Source organism: Theobroma umbraticum, unplaced genomic scaffold (genome assembly GCF_002168275.2).
Source record: "Theobroma umbraticum cultivar Fairchild unplaced genomic scaffold, ASM216827v3 scaffold_95.0, whole genome shotgun sequence".
NCBI classification, from domain to species: domain Eukaryota; kingdom Viridiplantae; phylum Streptophyta; class Magnoliopsida; order Malvales; family Malvaceae; genus Theobroma; species Theobroma umbraticum.
In genome coordinates, this window is record NW_018397257.1 from 7,898,795 (window position 1) to 7,916,789 (window position 17,995).

The 17,995-nt window shown below is 36.1% G+C and overlaps 2 protein-coding genes across 2 annotated transcripts; both read left to right on the forward strand.

Moving 5' to 3' along the window:
- The first annotated feature begins 5,907 nt into the window (after nucleotides 1–5,907).
- On the forward strand, nucleotides 5,908–9,879 carry LOC110412591 (NF-kappa-B inhibitor-like protein). The gene is made up of 9 exons (XM_021423166.2): nucleotides 5,908–6,177; nucleotides 6,729–6,892; nucleotides 7,180–7,284; nucleotides 7,649–7,705; nucleotides 7,904–7,984; nucleotides 8,266–8,300; nucleotides 8,853–8,942; nucleotides 9,053–9,212; nucleotides 9,377–9,879. Exons 1-9 carry the CDS (start codon nucleotides 6,033–6,035, stop codon nucleotides 9,494–9,496), a joined length of 957 nt encoding a protein of 318 aa, XP_021278841.1. The 5' UTR covers nucleotides 5,908–6,032; the 3' UTR covers nucleotides 9,497–9,879.
- Nucleotides 9,880–10,889: 1,010 nt separating this feature from the next.
- Nucleotides 10,890–17,938, forward strand: LOC110412588 (M28 Zn-peptidase nicastrin). Its single transcript, XM_021423158.2, has 14 exons — nucleotides 10,890–11,349; nucleotides 11,437–11,594; nucleotides 12,745–12,848; nucleotides 13,582–13,648; nucleotides 14,079–14,171; nucleotides 14,256–14,420; nucleotides 14,548–14,688; nucleotides 14,788–14,865; nucleotides 15,350–15,462; nucleotides 15,549–15,609; nucleotides 16,364–16,531; nucleotides 17,056–17,157; nucleotides 17,336–17,425; nucleotides 17,566–17,938. The coding sequence occupies exons 1-14, from the start codon at nucleotides 11,064–11,066 to the stop codon at nucleotides 17,626–17,628; spliced, it is 1,689 nt and encodes a 562-aa protein (XP_021278833.1). The 5' UTR covers nucleotides 10,890–11,063; the 3' UTR covers nucleotides 17,629–17,938.
- The last annotated feature ends 57 nt before the right edge of the window (nucleotides 17,939–17,995 follow it).

The following is a 17,995-nucleotide window of genomic DNA, read 5'->3' on the forward strand; positions in this document are numbered from 1 at the left end:
ATATTTCATGTAATTCTCAAGGTCTTAAAGGACATTGGATGGTCTATTTCATTTTTGAGCTTCAATAAGATCTCAAGTAACATACCTTCTATAAATTTTGTCTATCTACATTGCTTTGAATTTTCTATTTTTAGCATAATTATTTATATAAAGTAAAAAATATATAATAAATAATCATATATGAAAAACAAATGTTTATATCAACTATTAATAGCAACTTAAATGTTCTTTACAATGGCTTCAAACAAGTAGAAAACAAAAAACATAATAAAAACCTTCACAATGTATCAATGTAAGAAAAAAAAAATAGAAAAACTACATCATCTTGATCTTATACTCAATTCACAAACTAAATTCTCCCATTCTTGAAATCAATCCACATAGCATGTGCAATTTCATCTCTTTCTGTCATCCATTCTTTGGTTTCTTCTCTCTCTTCACAAGCTGTTTGAAGAACTCTCATCCTTACAGACTCTATATTATCTACTAATTCTCAATTAAGTGAGTCATTATGATCAACTCCCATTATGTGGTTATGGATGATACAAGAAGTTAAAACTATATCTACTTGTGTGTCATAATTCCAAGATGGTTCAAAATCCAACACACGAAAATGTTTCTTTAAAATTCCAAATACTCGTTCAACATTAATTCGCCATGAAGAATGACGAAGTTTAAAAGGCTCTTTCTCATTTTCAAGATAATGATCACTAAACTCTTCCAAATGATTGCGAACACTTTGATATGGACTTAAAATTCCATTCCCTATGTCATATCCATCATTAGCAAGATAATATTTACCTACAAATTCACAAAAATTATTGCTAAATAAATTAGTTATCAAAAGATATCAATTATTAATTTTTTAAATATCATTATCTACCCTTTCGAAGCGCTAAATCCTCGAGGCCTCAAAAGTGCATCACTCAAAATAGAAGAGTCATGTGCATTTCCTTCCCAAGCGGCAAGCACATAGATAAATCTCAAGTCAAAGTCGATTGCAGCGAAAACGTTTAGTGTCGTTTTTCCTTTTCGATCACGAAATCTTCTTTAAATCTCAAGTAGCACAGAAGCACGAATGTGAGTACTATCTAATGCTCCCACACAATCCATTGTTGGATTGTTGCAGCAGCTGCACCTATAACTGCTGCATGCAAAGACTTTTTATCCATCTACAAGAAAGAAATATAATATTTAATTACTATTACATCATATGAACTAATGCTATGTTAAGGTTGACAAAAGTCTCCCATGCATTTAAGAAAAGTATCTCTAAAGCAAATGCTTTATGTTACTTGATAAATATTTATTTCCATTAAAAGACCAAACAAAAGCTTTAGCTTTCATAATTATCATTAGTTACCCATAAACATCACCCTCTCTCCTACAACATGGTTTTACAAGTCATAATCCATCAAAAAATTAAAAGGAAAAACACAGTATAAAACATTCTATTTTTTATAAAGTAATGCCAATTATTGGAATTAGAATGAATTCAAAGCCAATTATTTCACTTTGACATCATTCCATAAAGGCAATCAAATGAATTTAATAGAAGCAAGATATCAATATCATTTTGTCGATCTTTAAGAAGATATACTATTTCTGGTTAGTTTTGAGTTGGCTTAATTAACTAGTAGACTTTTCCAGCTTTCAAACTTTAGAAGAGTCACTTAAGCCTATCCAATATTGCTTGCAGAGGAGACAGGAATCTAGTCTAGTTTAATGCAGAAGAGTACACAATAACTAATTATTTAACAAAATCCATGGAATCTTACCAAAACAAAAAAATTTCTAAAAATATATTGATGCTTATGGAATATAAATGTATTGCCTTCGGTAAATATATGAAGCCCCAAATTCAATTAACTTAGGAATAAGTAAAATGAACATCAACTGCAACAAACCGAAAATAAAAATCATCACCAATAAAGAAAAATCCAACAATGATCGAGTAGGTGAACAATAAAAAATAATAAAAAAGTTTGTGATTTTTACTGATCCAACAGCAGAAGTTCAGAATCTGTTGCAGATCTATGGTTTTATAGAAAGGGAGAGAGGAGAGAAAATCCAAATTAGTACAGAGAGAAAGAGAGAGAGAGAGGGTTCAGGGCAAAAAAGAGCAATCACAAGAGGAGGGAGGGTGGAGACAGGTCGAGGGGAGGGCCAAATTGAACTCTAAATTTAACTAACACAAGAACAAGTAAAATGAACATCAACATGAATAAATAGGAAAAAAAAATCAACATCAACAAAGGAAATTCCAACAAAATCCAACCATGATGCAGCAGGTGAACAACAAAAATAATCAAAATAGTTCATGATTTTTATTGATCTAGTAAAGGGAAGTTTAGAATCTATTGCAATCTTCTGTTCTGCAACAAATGAGACAGGAGAGAAAATCCAAATTAGTACAGATGGAAAGAGAAAGATAGATGGAGGGTTCAGGACGAGGAGAGCACAATCACGTGAGGAGGGAGGGTCAAGACGGGTCGAGGGAGGGGAAGGCCAAGGGAGGAAGGTCGAGGGAGCCGATTAAAGGAGGAAAGAAGGTCAAGCGAAAAGGTCGAAAGAGGGGAAGATCAAGGGACATGTCAGGGAAGGGAGGATCCAAAGTCTGTTCTTAGGAAATTGTCTTTCGCTCTTGCAGAGAATAAGATGATTTCCCTGGTCAACAACTTTAATTCCATTGATTCGAAAATTTTTTAAATCTACATTTGCATTTTCCCCTTCTAAACATGCAAAAATGCTAAAAAACTTTTCCGAAAAGCATCTTCCACAAAATTCATAACTTAAAAACTTGAATAAAACCTACTTATCCAACTCTACAATGCATTGTGAAAATCATACCCTTTGATAACAGCATAAGCCTTAACAAGCCAGCCAATTCATTCCATAATCCATCAGTTGAGGATTAATCAAAATTTGTTCAATTTATATTATCATCTCAATTTATTGGGCATTAAATTAAATTAGAAGTATTTTTTCCAGTAACTTGAACAACCATAAAAGATGAACTTTTTAAACCTAAAACCCCACACACATTCCATGGCTTAAAACAAAAAAATAAGAAACTTCAAAATGCTCACAAATACAACACAATTACATAAATAAACAAAATGCAAAGCATTTTAAACTAGAAAAACAGCCATTAAAAAGAAAGAGAAAAAGAGTGGTTACATAGAGACCAAGGCCTTTGAATCCAACATGAATTGGAGCTCTAGATCGTGCTTAGAGGAGAGCTTTGGTGTTCTCTAATGGAGTGCGACAATGTCCTTAATGGAGTACAATAACTCCTTCGGAAGGGAGCTTCGGCGCTCTCAGGAAGGAAGAGCGCAACATTGATGCTCCTTAAGGGAGCACAACCAGATGTCACGAACCGTAATTTAAAGCATTAGAGGAGGCCCAAACGTGTTTCGAAGTGTCCGCATGTGGAAGTGTATTGCTGGGAGAGAAACTTCACTTGGTAGCAGGAGACAGATGCAAGCTACCCAGCAAGGGAGCACAACACAGGCCCCTGGGTGAGCCAGCCTGCACAGCGCCTAGGCATACTGCCTGTGGGCAGCCCAGATGAGCCAGACGGCCCAAACACTATACCGACTACAAAGGAATGTTCTGCAGAGGTGTCTCACACTATAAGCAGTGATCGAGATGGCCGTTCATCGGAAGTTTTGGACAAAGTTGTTTAGACTGCTGAGGTTAGAACTGTGCTTTTCCACCAAAACATACAGCAACCGATGGGCAGATTGAGCGGGAATGCACTACTGGGACTTCTACCTGCGGCACTTCGTGCAAGGCACACAAATCGAATGGCTAAGGAGGCTTAACATGGCTTAGTTTTCTCATAACTTGCAATGTAGTGAGTCTACCGACCACAGCCCGTTTGAGATTGTGATAGGGCAGTAGCCGCATATGCCTAGCACTATTGCCATAGGCTATATAGAACCAACACTAAATACAGATAAAACTGCCAGAAGTTGGGGAACAGCGTGACTTGGCCCGAGCTTGTCTCCACAAGGCTGCTAAGAAGGCAAAGAAGTGGGCTGATCAAACTAGATGAGAGGCTCACTTCAGTGTAGGGGATATGGTGATGGTCAAGCGACACTTGGTTTTGAAGAACAAGGGTTTGCACAAAAGCCTTGTTCGAAGGTATGAAAGGTCATATCAGGTGGTTAAGAGGATAGGCAAGGTGGCTTACAAATGGACATGTCACTCAAGCCGAAAGTGCATCTAGTATTCCACATTAGTATGCTAAAGCCCTACCATAGTAATGAGGGGGACCCTAGCCGAGGGTGAGCCATAAAGCCCCATAGGCATCCGGGCAGCATATGACAAAAGGTGGAAGAAGTGCTGGCTAATAGGTGTACTCAAACGACAGCACCACATGCCTCAACATCAGTACCTTGTGAAGTGGAGGAGACAGCCTAAGAGTGAAGCTAATTGGAGTCTGTAGAAGACTTATGGGAGTTCCAAATCAGATTAATGCCTTCCACACAACAGCAAGGAAGTTGCCAGCTTAGGTGGGGGAGGGAGTCCTGGACTGGAGTTCAAAGCATTAGGGGAGGCCTGAGAGTGTTTCGGAGTGTCGACATGTGGGGGAGTATTGCTTGAAGAGAACCCCCACTTGGTAGCAAGAGACAGATGCAAGCTGCCTAGCAAGGGCGCACAGCACAGGCCCTTGGGCGAGTCAGCTCGCAAAACGTCCAAGCACACTACTTGTGGGCAGCCTAAGAGAGCCAGCCCACACAACGCCCAGGCACACTACCTGTGGGTGGCCTAGACGAGCCAGCAGTCCCAGACGCCATACCGACCCACCACCCCAACCCTTCTAATAGCCTAAACTACAAAAAATGTAACACTCCTACCCAAAAATGTCTTATCCACTTTTAGAGGGAAAATTTGGCTATAAATAGCCCTTGTAAATGATACGTACAGTTGATGACTTAATGAATACACACTTTTCACTCTCAAATTCTCTTTAGTTCTCTTTTCTCCTCTCTTTACTTCAATCTTCTACTACATGCTTGCGTGCTGGCCTAAGGCCTAGTGTGCTCTCTGTGTGTGTGCTTGCTTGTTGACCGAAAGCTGTGAATTGTTGTGTGAGTGTGCTGTGAGCTTGCTGATTGGAAACTGTGCTGCTGTGCTTGTGTGCTGGTGCTTAGTGTTAAGGTGGGTGTGCTTGCATTGTATATTGCATATTGTGTTGTTTCTTGGTTTTAGTGGCGTTAAAAATCAACTGATAAGATACTTTAGACTGACTTAGGTTCCAGAACTGAGCTAAAGGTTGAATTCAATGCCGCACGGTTGGGTGGTCTAAAGAACCATCACATGACACAAACCCATGCTCCCCTAAGGCAACGCAATGCTATGCTCATATTCGATTTTTTTAAAAAAAATTAAAAATTAAAAATAAAAATTTATATAATATTATAATTTTTGACATATTTAATGATAAAATTATCTAAAAATTATTATTATGTCAACATATTAATAAAAATTTTAATTTTGATTAATGGTTAAATTTATATGTCCAATGATAGATTCTTTTTAAAATAAAGTATTTATTTTTAAATTAATGAACTTTTATATAACTTTAATCAAAATTTAAAAATATCTCATATTTTACCTTAATTAACTAATGATTGGATTTATTTATTTATATAATTTTGATCAAAACTTTAAAATATCTCATGTTTTAACTTAATTAATTAATGATTGAATTTATTTTTCAAATTAATAAATCTCCATACAATTTTAATTTAGAGGTGTACTTTACTCTAATTAAAAACTACTACTCCATGAATTGAATTATATTGAAAAAACACAATTATACTGAAAATCACAGTAAAGGGGGTTGTTTTTCTGGTGCTTCAAAGTTAAAGCCAAGTTGATTAAACGGCGTGGGGGGTGCAGACCGTTGGCTGTTAAACTGGAGAATATATTATCAAATGGATAACGCCCTTTCCCAGTTCTATTCTTTGCCACTTTAAGATATTTTTGCTTCCCACCAATTTCGCAAAAAGCCATTTCCAATGGACACTCTGTCAGCGCTTGCTTTCATCACCAACTGCAGCGGTTCCCCATTTACAAGATTCTCTCCTCTTCCTCGCCTTCAAACACCAACGCTTTCCAGAAGAGCCGCAACTGTCTTTGTCTTGAAAACAAGCTCTCATTCAGGTAAGCTCTTCACACTGCAGTTTATGCCATTGGGTTTTCAGTGTCATGGTTATTTAGATCATATTTGGTATGGGATTCTTTTACAGTTTAAGTTTTTTTTTTTTGGCTTATTTCTGGATTTTAATATGTCAAGAAACAAGAATGCTTTTTGGGTTATCAATCAACTTTTAGTTTTTTTTTTGAAAGGTGAATCAACTTTTAGTTAGGGTGGTTCTTAACTGAGGTAAACTATAGATTAATAATATTCATGAATTTACCTTTTGCTTTATGATGAATTTCTGGTGTTAGATCATGATAATGGCTTCTAATGCAATTGAATGGTATTCGATGGTTATCTTCTCCCATGCTACAATTTCTATACCATTTTACCTTTGAACCATTCATGCAAATGAGTGTATTCTACTGCAAGTGACTGGATTAGTTAAGGAATTCCCACCATTTAGTTGCAGAGGTGTTTTGAGGTTTAGTGTTTGAGTTATATATGATTATATGGCTACTAATTGCTGACAGATGGTCCTTTTTTATTTCTTTCTTTTTAATATATTTTACAGGGAGTGAATCTGTAGAAGAGGATGTTCTGCAGATGTTTTTCAAGGATAGAGAAGTACATGGAGATTTTATTTCCAAAGCTTCTGACATGCTGTGGCAGAGAGTTCTGAAAGTTGCTGATCCTAATGCTGGCCAATCTGCTGACACTGGTCAGCAAGCAGAACAGGTACCATAATTATCTCTTTGCTTTATATGCTGACATGATCTTAGTTTAACATATTAGTTATTCCTGTATAATACGTAATTATAGCGTTGCCTCAACTACCTTGGCCCAAAACCTTTTGTTTGCTCCTGATCTGTGAATCAGATAGGGAGCATATTTGTTTTGGGGGGATGGGAGATTTCTTTTTCTTTTAGCGGTGTAGCCTCTTCATGTTTGCTTATTTTCACACATATTATTTCATGGACCAAGCTGATTGAATTCACTTGTGCTATCAATCCTTAAATATATAGGTTATGGGAAGTGATGACAATGGTGGATTTTTGAAGCTGTCAAGAACTCAGGAATGGCTATTAGGAGACAATTCTGCACCAATGAATAAGAAGGCCATTGCCAAGGTGCACTTTTTTTTTTATCCCCCCACCCCCCTTTTCTGGTTGTCATTATGCCCTGTGCTATCCATATTGGGAGCTCTATGCTTAAAAATATTAAGAAGCAAAGTCAAAGTGACATGCATGTGTGCATGCGACTAATGCTAGGCCAATCTAGGTTTGGCCCTGAAACAGATTAACATGGTGGCTGCTCTCACCTGTCACTTATAAGGCAGAAAGCCCTCCAATGGGTTCAGGCCCTATAGTGTGTTGGAGTTGGTGGAAAATTTTAAAACAGAATAAGAGGAATTCACAACATCTATGTAACTCCAAAAAACCTTGTCAATTAAAACAAGCAAATCACCCTTTGTTGTTATGCGTATGATCACAGGTGTCGCAGGATGACAGTGGAAGAAGGAAGATGCTGAACCTTCTTAAATATGAAGCTGTATGCTACTTATCTTGAACTCATCAATTATCAGTTAGTTATGGGGGTTTATTTTTTATATGAAGTTGCTTCATAAAGTTTCAAGGACCTATGGATAACTGGGAATAGTTTTTGGTGGCAAACTACGATCAAGTCTTGCATCAAACGCTTGTTAAATTCTTGTGAAAGGTGCTAATTGTTTGTCATATGGTCTTGTAGCTCAAGAGGGAACTGATGCTTTTGTCAGTTGGTATTGGAACTGCATGCAGTGGTTATTGTTTGATAGTGTTATCAGTTCAGGTAATGTATAAACTGAAACCAGCAGCTGTGATTGTGATGCCTAAAATTTAATGATATGGATAATCTTTTGGCACGTCTTGATCAGTTGTGCCCTGTTTGAAAACTGTAAAAAGTGTAAATGAATCTGGAATCCTTTTAAGATTCTTTACTTTTAAGCATTGCGCATAACTTCGTTTTCTGTTCAGGAGATATTGCTTCGAGAGGAAAATAAGAGAAATTTTCAGAAATTGTCACATATATGATTAGCTCCCATAGAACTGACCTACTTTGATATTGTGCAGGCTGCTGTTAGTTATGCAGTAGGGGTTCTTTTCAGGTTAGTTGCTACATTTGTAATTAGGTTAATTCGGTTGAATTGGCACTTCAATAGCTCAGTGTAGCAACCTATATGCTTGTAATGAATCCCTAGAACTAAAGAGGAAATGGGTTAAAACTTAAGCATCAATCTTTTCACATATTTACTTAGCAGAGATGATGTATTGGAAAGAAAATATTTCCATTCATATCTTATTCATTGAAGAAAACATCGCATTCATCCGAGTCATGGGGGAGATGCATATTTTAATCTCTGATATGACAGCCATATTCCCCTTGAAATCATTATAAATTTTATTCCTGGAAAATTATTTCTGCATGAAGTCAATCAAAAGTTTATTGACTTGAACAAGCCATCTATTAACTTAGTTGATGATATAATTCAACTGATTAGCACCTGTAGCAAGCTCAACTTAGGAACAAAAGTTGCTCATGTGCTATCTACGTAAGGATAGGAAGAGAAGAGAAACCTTTTTGTTATTGTTCATGATTTTTTTTCCATTCTTATTAGTCATCTTAGTACCAGTATTAACCTAATTCATTTTATGTACAGTTGCTTATACCTTCAGCTTTTATATCAACATGTGGACAACCTATCCAAGGAAATGGTTCCTCAGATTTTCATGCGAAGGAAATCAAAAAAGTACTGCTGAAAACTTCTATCTTCTATTTGTGATCACACTTTTCATAGTAGTAATGAGTGCCTGTTGTTCCCTTTGATTGTGTACAATGATGTTTGTTTTCTTATTTCAGAATAGGAATAAGAAGTGAGGACTTGCAGGAGTTCTTTGAGAGATCAATTAAGGGTAGTGGCATTGCTCTTTCTTCCCCAAGACTAGTTATCCCAGCTGCTGTATATGGATTGTGGATCTTGTCCCATAAAGTTTTGGCCTATGATTTCTTTGATTTCCAGGTAGCCTTTTAAACAAGGTTTTATATATATATATAACAACCTGTCAAGCAATATCCTGCATGTGATTAATGGACTATTTGTAAATTCCAAAACACTCGAAGTTTGAAACATGGCAACAAGTAGTTTGTATCGTCATTTATAGTTTTGGTCCTCCTCCTTCACAGCTTACTCCTGCAATGATTGGGATGTTTGCATACAAAGCAGCTGCTCTTGTTCAAGTATACAGGGATAATGAAGACTTGCAGATTGTCTTTCCCGAGAATGAGGAACGGTCAAGTGACTGAGTCTCAAATTTTGCATATTTTGATTGAATACTTCAACACTGAACTGGATTTCTTTTCTCCTTGGCTAGTGCTACACAGTTGAAAATTTAGCCACCTTATGTCCATACGTAGAATACATGGGGATGATTCCCACAAGGAAGCCATCGAAATTACCTGGGCTGGTGCCAGCAAGATTGTGGGGCGTATGGTGGCCTTGCAAGTTTCAATGAATCTGGAATGCTAACAAGACTGCAAGGTCCATTGAGCGGCATTGATGCTCTGTTGTTTATGCTTCTATATATGTTCTAAGAATGATGCCCAAAATTCATGCAATAATTGCCATTGAACTATTATGATGTTGAAAAATCAAATTAGAGAAAATTTTGTTGCATAAGTATTGTTGAAAAGCGCTTTTACTTTCACATTTTCGTTGATGACCTTGATTAGTATTGGGTTATGTGGGAGTGGGAATCACATAAATTTCCTCAGGTTGCCTCATTATCTTTCCATGGAGGGTCATCAGTAAATTGTCCCTGAGCATTTGGATTTGCCAAAACTCAAAAGAGCTTTAAAAATCCATATTTTTGATTGAAAATTGCAGGCAGATCAAAAACCAAACAATCTGAAAGGGCCAATTGCCTAATGCCGCCAGTTGGTTTAAATTTTGGACGGCAGCTGCTAAGTAAAAATATGCAATCAAGTTCCTTGATAAAACCGAAAATGTCAGTCCCATTTGCATTTTGTAAGTGCATACTGTGGCTGCTTGATTTTGACATAACTCTGCATTTGAAATGACATGTGTATTCATTATTATTATTTATTTACAAGTTAAAACTAGCCACTGTAATTTAATGCTGATCAAGGTTTCTGCTATTAGAATGGCATGTGTATTTATTATTATTATTATTATTTATTTAGAAGTTAAAACTAGCCACTTTAATTTAATGCTGATTAAGGTTTCTCAATTGTGTGTCACCAACTATGCAATTCAAAATAATGGAATGCTTATGAGCTTCTAAATTGAATTAAAGGTGGGTCGTTGACTTAAACAAATAGATATGGGATAAAATTAGGACTAAATATAGGAGAGTTTTTTTTTTTTCAATTTCAAATGTAAAAGAAGATTGAATTATTTATAAAAGCAGTGTAACTATGTCACAAGTTATAAATTTTTTATAAATTAAAAATTTATTTTATCTCTTATGTAATTTTTTTTAACATTATGTAATTTAACTTATATATATATATATATGTATAAAGACTCACCTTCACTCGGATATAGACAGTCACAAATGGTAGTCGAGTAGTAGCTGCATAAAAAAAAAAATATTGTTAAACTGAATCTGATGTTGCTTAAATCAAATGTGAATAATAATAGTAAAAAAGAAAAAAAAAAAAGGATAATGATGAGGTCTTAAATAAACACTCCCATCCATGAGCTAACCTGACAAGCAACAACATGTAATCAGTTCCACTCCATTAAACAGAAACTTAACCCACTCAATTAAGGCCCCAATTTTCACCTTCACAGCTAGCTTCAGTCACTCTCTCCAAACCCTAGATCCAATCGCCCCAACCCCTCCCACCCATGGCTGCCTCAAAGAAATCTGGTGGCCCCCGCGACATGCTAGAATCCATGTACTCAGTGATCGCTCTATTCTTCATTTTGGTAGCCTGCGTCGAACTCTGCGACGCCGCCGCCGTCGTCGATGTCTACCGTCTGATCCAATACGACATGTCCGGTTCCCCTTTCGGATCTCGCTTCGCCTCCCTCAACCACCATGCCGCCTCCTTGCATTTCCCTCCCGGCGCCGATCTTTCTAGAACCGTCCTCATCATCCCTCTTCGTGAATTGAATATCACTTTCGTTCGAGGTTCATTTTCATTTTAACGATCTTATTTTCCCTCTTTTTTTGTATTTTTTAATTTACCTTATCCTTTGTTTCCCTGGTGGTTGGCAGAATATATTTTTCAGAAAAAGCCGTTAGGAGGGTTGTTATTTTTGCTTCCAGAAGTATTTAGCTTTGAAAATGGAGGGAATAAGCAAATTCATGAGAAAGAGAAAATGAAAAATGTATTGGCGGAGCTTGAACAGTTACTTATACATGCAAATATACCTGTAAGTATACTAGAGATATATTTTCTTGTGTTTGAATTATATCTTTCTGCAAAATTATTGTTCAAGTCTACATCTTTATGTAAGTTGCCATGTCAATTTTGCTTTTCAATAAATAGTTTGTATTGAGATTAAAGTTTCCTCATTAGCCAACCTAATTTTTGTTAAGGTCCTAACTTTGTTAACTTGACAGTTTGCAAGGATTATTTTTGTTGGTTGGAGTGTTGTTTTGTCCTTGTTGCCTGAGACTTAATCGTGCTTAATGTCTTTTCCCTTTTGTTGTTATTTATTAACTTGACAATTTGGCACATTGGATTTGTGTCAGTTAGGGGATCTTTGTGGTTGACTGATGCTGAACCGTATTGAATGGCTTGTCCCTCATGTCATCACCATATTTTGACTTCTTGCTAATTGCTTCTTTTTTTTTTTTTTCCTTTGTGCGAATCTTATATGTTACTGCATCGATATGTACTTAAACCAGCATTTTCATCTTGTCTGAATTTAATTTTGATCTTGTTTGAATATATTCCCTATATTTTGGTTATTGGTTAAACACTTGCTTTCTAGTTATTCTGCCGTTGTTCCAAAAACCCTGTTGAGTCTAAATGGTTTAGATGCCAAATTCTTACTCCATGCTTCTATCTCTAGTGGATGCTGTTATTGTCATATCAACAAATTGTATGATTGGCATAAACAATGAAATTTCTTCCTCACACATGCCTTGTGATAAGCAACTTCTTCAACACCAATACACATATGTTGGATTTGAACCAACTTTTCTTATTGCTATTATCGTCTTTAGTAAGCTTTTTCTTCAAAAGTAATTATATTATGATGTATACTTATGTCTCATACTCGTTAGGTTCTGAAAGACACTATCATCCTATGTTCCGCTAGTGTCAACTGCTAGGAAGATATTCGTCCTGTACTTCTCAGTTTTCAGCTCATTTTCTTTGTAAACATATGACTTTTAGAATTGAAATCCAATTAATTAGTATTCTTGTGATTTCAGACTTATCCTTCGTTACTTCTTATTTATTGGAGAAAAATGGCGAGAAGAGAGAAAACCTTTGCTATTTCTCACCTCTTGATTCACTTTCTGTCTCCTCTGCCCTCCTCATTCATACCCTTATTCTGGAATTTTGTGTTGCAGTATCCTGTCTATTTTGCTTTTGAGAATGATGAAATTGAGACCGTGCTGGCTGACATCAAGAAGAATGATGCAATTGGTCAGCCTGCTACTGCAACTACTGGCGGGTTAGTTGATAGCTTTTTGTTGAAAAATGTGGAAATTCTAGTGGATTAGATGTATATCTTTGGCAGTTATTTTTGCAGTGAATGATTATTATCATTTCATAAATTTGGGTAGCTTCTTCACTTACCATGCAGTCATTCTTTGTACCTAAAAATTTCTTGTCTCATTACCAGTACAATTTATTATCTAATGAGGGTGTTTAACTGCATTATTATGTTGAGTAGAAAGCACCTGCATCTGATCTGCCTTTTTTTCTCCGAGAGAGGGTTGATGGGGTTTTGCAGAAGAAATAAAAGTTTAGTTGGTTTTCATTTATTATAAACTTTCTTTGAAACTGTTTCAGCAAAATTCTAATGGGGCATGGCACTATTCAAATATTTTATAAGGTTGCCCATTTGATATCAGGAAATGTATATGGCCTAAAATCTTACCTATTGTCCCTTTTTATTTCCAAAATTTTGCAGAATGATCATTTTCCCAGCTCAAGGCACAAACTATCAATGCCTTTTTTATTTTCACTGATATTCCTGCATTTGTCCTTGAATTAGTCCTTGTTGCTCTCTCTTTTCTATGGTTGTGTATTTATGTAAATAAATATGGTTCTACCTTTATTTACATGTGAATGTTTTCATAGTTCTTGTGTATTCTCTAGTTAATGTTTCTTCAAGAGTAGTTAGAAAAGGGCTTTGTTGTTATTATTCATGTTTAATTCTGCCACCTCTGAAACAATTGCAGATACAAGCTTGTTATCCCAGCACCAGAACCTAAGAAAGTTGCATCTCCCACCATCACAAATATTCAGGTGTGTGTCAATTTTTATTTTTCTATGCGAAGGAAAAGAGTTGTAACTGATTACATGCACGTATTCTTAGTATATGAAAGACATGCACTTGGTTTTGTTTGTACCATTTGAAAGAATATCCTTTTCTTACATTTGAACTGTTGAGGCTTGAGGGCAAGATAGTAGTGGTGATGTAAAAGGAAAGAACCTTATTGCCTTCTGACCTGGGAACAAATTTATATTGTTTCTTGAAAGTTACATGGCTTCATTTTCACGCTTCACATGCCCCATCTCCATATTATGTTTTTGTTTGGAAAGACATTGGGTATGTTGATTTTTCTTGAGCTAGTTTTTGCTCATTGCATATGTAATCTGGTGAATCCTGAATGTGCTATTGATGGTGTTTGCTAGAAGAAGTTTTTACTCTGGTTATTCTTCTGTGGGATAACAGGGGTGGTTGTCTGGATTGAAAGCTGATGGAGAGGCAAATCAACTTCCAACCATTGCTATTGTTGCATCTTATGATACTTTTGGGGCTGCTCCTGTATGTATTTTTTATTAAATTTCAGTAAAGAAACCCAGCTTTGATGATCTGAATGAAGGTGTGAGAAATTTTTTGTACATGTAGGCACTATCAGTGGGAACTGACAGCAATGGAAGTGGCATTGTGGCACTTCTTGAAATAGCTAGGTTATTCTCTCTTCTCTACTCGAATCCTAAGACAAGAGGCAGGTACAATTTACTTTTTGGCCTGACATCTGGTGGACCATATAACTACAATGGAACTCAGAAGGTGATTAGTTCTCCTTGGTCAATTGAATTTTTCTCATCTCTCTCAGAGGCTCATATGTCTTTTTGATTAGTTCCTTTTGCCATTCATTTTTGTTAATATGGTCATATAAGTATCATATTCTGTGCAGTGGCTTCGGAGTTTTGATCAACGATTACGTGAGAGTATTGACTATGCTATTTGTTTAAATAGTATTGGTTCTTGGGATAATGAGTTGTGGATTCATGTATCAAAGCCTCCAGAGAATGCCTACGTCAAGCAAATTTTTGAGGTAAGCCAGGAACACCTGGAAGAATAGGCTTCGAAGCCATTATATGATATTGAGTTTTCTTTCAATGTCTCATAATCTGATACGTGGTGTTTATTGAAGGGTTTCTCTAATGTAGCAGAGGAGTTGGACCTCAAAGTTGGTCTAAAGCACAAGAAAATAAACATCTCCAATCCTCGAGTAAGTTGATGTGTGTATGCGTTTTTATATTTTTGAACCATCTTCTGTTACAGTTTTGTAAAATTAAGAAATTATTTTTTGATTAATATTTCTTTATAACCAATTTCAGCTATGAAATTATAAGTTGATATATCTACTAGTGCATTCTTTTTAATTGGTTTCTCATTGCTGTCCTAACCCCTTTGTCCTTTTATGAGCCTGTCCTATGTTGAGCAGAACATGTTTTCTAACAATGGTTACCTTATTTTTGAATAAATCTGTTAAACTTTTTACCATTTCTGGTACTATTTGACTTTACAATATGACAGAATATTTTAATTTAAACCGTTTGCCACTTCTTGTAATATATGACTTTACCATATATGATGTCACACATGAAGGTGCTGTAGGTGTAAGAACATTTCTGTGGTTAGATATAAGAATGCTCTGTCTTCTTGCATTTCTTCTGTTTAGATCAGGTAATAAAGTGGTTGAGTTGCTGTAGGTAGCTTGGGAGCATGAACAGTTCTCAAGGCTGAGAGTCACTGCTGCCACTCTTTCTGAACTCTCTGTTGCGCCTGATATCCTAGAAGGCACTGGAGGTCTGTTTGATAGCAGGTCATACTTTTCAAACTTAAGCCCAATACGGTTGCCATCATGTTTTTTGTTTGAGAATAGTTGCTGAGAGCTTAATATTTTTGCAGGCAATTTGTGAATGAAACTGCAATTATTAGAGGTGTGAAGTTAGTCGCTGAAAGTCTTGCGGTAAGGTTAAACTACCTGCGAGTATTTCTTGATTTCATGTTTTTGAATGCCATGCTTATAATAAAATGAGTTTGCTCACGCAAGACATAACCCTCAGCCCCTCCCTTTTTCATGATTTAGTATAAAACGAATGGAAATTTATCTTGCTATGTTTATGAGACCTGCAACCTATAGGAAAAATATTTGTGGACCAGGGACATCTATGTCGGATCTCTACCAAAGCAATAATAAATGGGAAAGTGACATGAATAATTTATCATGGGATGCTCTTGTGTGGAGTGTAATGAATTTGCATGTGTAGCATAGAGGTGAAATTTGTGTCCAGTGCATGTATTGCCTAGGATAAATTAATGCTCTGGAGAAAAATTATAGTGTTACGTGTATCTTGATTATTGTTGTGATGCAATCTTTTAGACATTTGAGGCAAAGTCCCAAACATGATCCTGTAAGATGGTCTTAAATTGGGGATGCTCATGTCAAAACGGGAAGGGGAAGACTGAAGAAAACATGGGTGGAAAGTACTAAATAGGACCATGCTTTTACTGATTGTATCCTATTTATAGCACAATTGTATTTATGATCTATGCAACCTGACCAACTAGTCAGAAAAAAGCTGTGTTGGTGGTTGTTGTTTTTGATATTTTGTATTTATAATAAGAGTATGATGGTTAACTTGTGTGCAAAGACATTAAGGTTTGATCATTTGCTTGTGCATGGACATGTTTTAAATTGGTCTTTTCCTCTCTCTTTGCAGAGGCATATCTATGGCCACCAGGGAAAAAATGTCCAAATTTTTGCAGGTGACAGTAGTTTGGCTGTCAATCCTGCTTATGTTCGATCTTGGCTGGATCTTTTGTCACGAACACCTCGAGTGGCTCCATTTCTTTCAAAGAATGACCCTTTTGTTACGGCATTGAAAAAGGTTTATCTTCTATTCCTTTTCTTGATCTCCTCTATGTTTTTTGTTTCTTTCTTTAAGACTATGATTTACACTTGAAGAATGGTGTTGGTTTTCCTTAGTGTCGAATTTAGGTTAAAAGAATCAAAATGAAGGAAATTAAAATATTATATGGTATTTAAGATACAGGTATTGTCAAATGTCTTGGATAAGTGCCTGTTCAATTGGAATTTGATAATTGAAACCTTGACTTTTATGAAGAAAAGTTGCATTTATCATTAATCAGAAGCAAAAGTAAAGAAAAAAATTTATTTCATTGTAGGTTGCATCCACACGCCACAAAACTTTTACTGTCTTCTACTGGTGGATTCAATTGGATGAACCAATAGGTCAAAAATGGCAGGACTTTCATGTCTCTTCGTCGTTAAATAAAACTGAACAAACTTCTGGATAGGGATCTAGGGTTAATGGTGAAAACACTAGAATGACTTGTCTTGTGCTTTCTATCACTTTGAATTCTGACTGTTGTTCGTTTCACTCAATGGCAGGAATTAGCTGATCACACTGATGAAGTGAATGTGCAACATGAAAATCTTGAAGGGATGTTCACTTTCTACGATTCAACTAGTGTTAGGCTTAACATATATCAGGTATTTCATATAGCTACTTACGGATGCTTAATACTCAATTTTGCTTAAATGGGCTATCTCTTTCTCATTTTTTTTATCTGATTATGACACATAAGATACGTGGTTGAAATTGTTTCTTTGTATGCTTAGTCTTTCTTTATCAATGCAGATAATGACCAGTTGAAACATGTTGTCACAGGTTGCTAGTGTAACATTTGACTTGCTGTTGCTACTTGTGTTGGGATCATATTTGATAGTGCTCTTCAGTTTTCTTGTCATCACAACCAGGGTACACACTCTTTACTTTCAAGACAAAAATCTTCGATGTTCACGTGTTCTTTTCCTGTGGTTAGAATGCAACAAAATGTAAATAACACTTTTTATTAAAAAGGAAAAATTGTTAATTAATTGACTATGCTGTTCTTACAGGGTCTTGATGATCTAATCAGTTTATTTCGACGGCCTCCTTCTCGAAAGGTGAAAACGGCTTGATAGCTGCAGCAGCATTGTATGCAAATGCCTTGTACGAAAGGTTTCCTGATGTGGCTTAAACCGAAATTCCCATGAGGTTCCTTAGTGGTGTGCTAATGTTTTTGTTAGTTTTAGTATCACGAGGGATCATTTTAAATGCTGGTCCAAAGAAGATTTTTGTAATTTATTTTTCCAAATTGAGATCAGTCAATTCAAGGTGCGAGAAAAAATTTTGCTCAGCTCCAATATTGTACGCTATTGTTATTGGCAGTTATATGGCAGAGAACAATATGTTGGGTCTAAGCACCAACCAAGAATTTGACCCTACTTATGGCGATTAGGGTTGATGGCATTGAAAATTTGATCAGGTGACAGGTGCTTTGCTCGA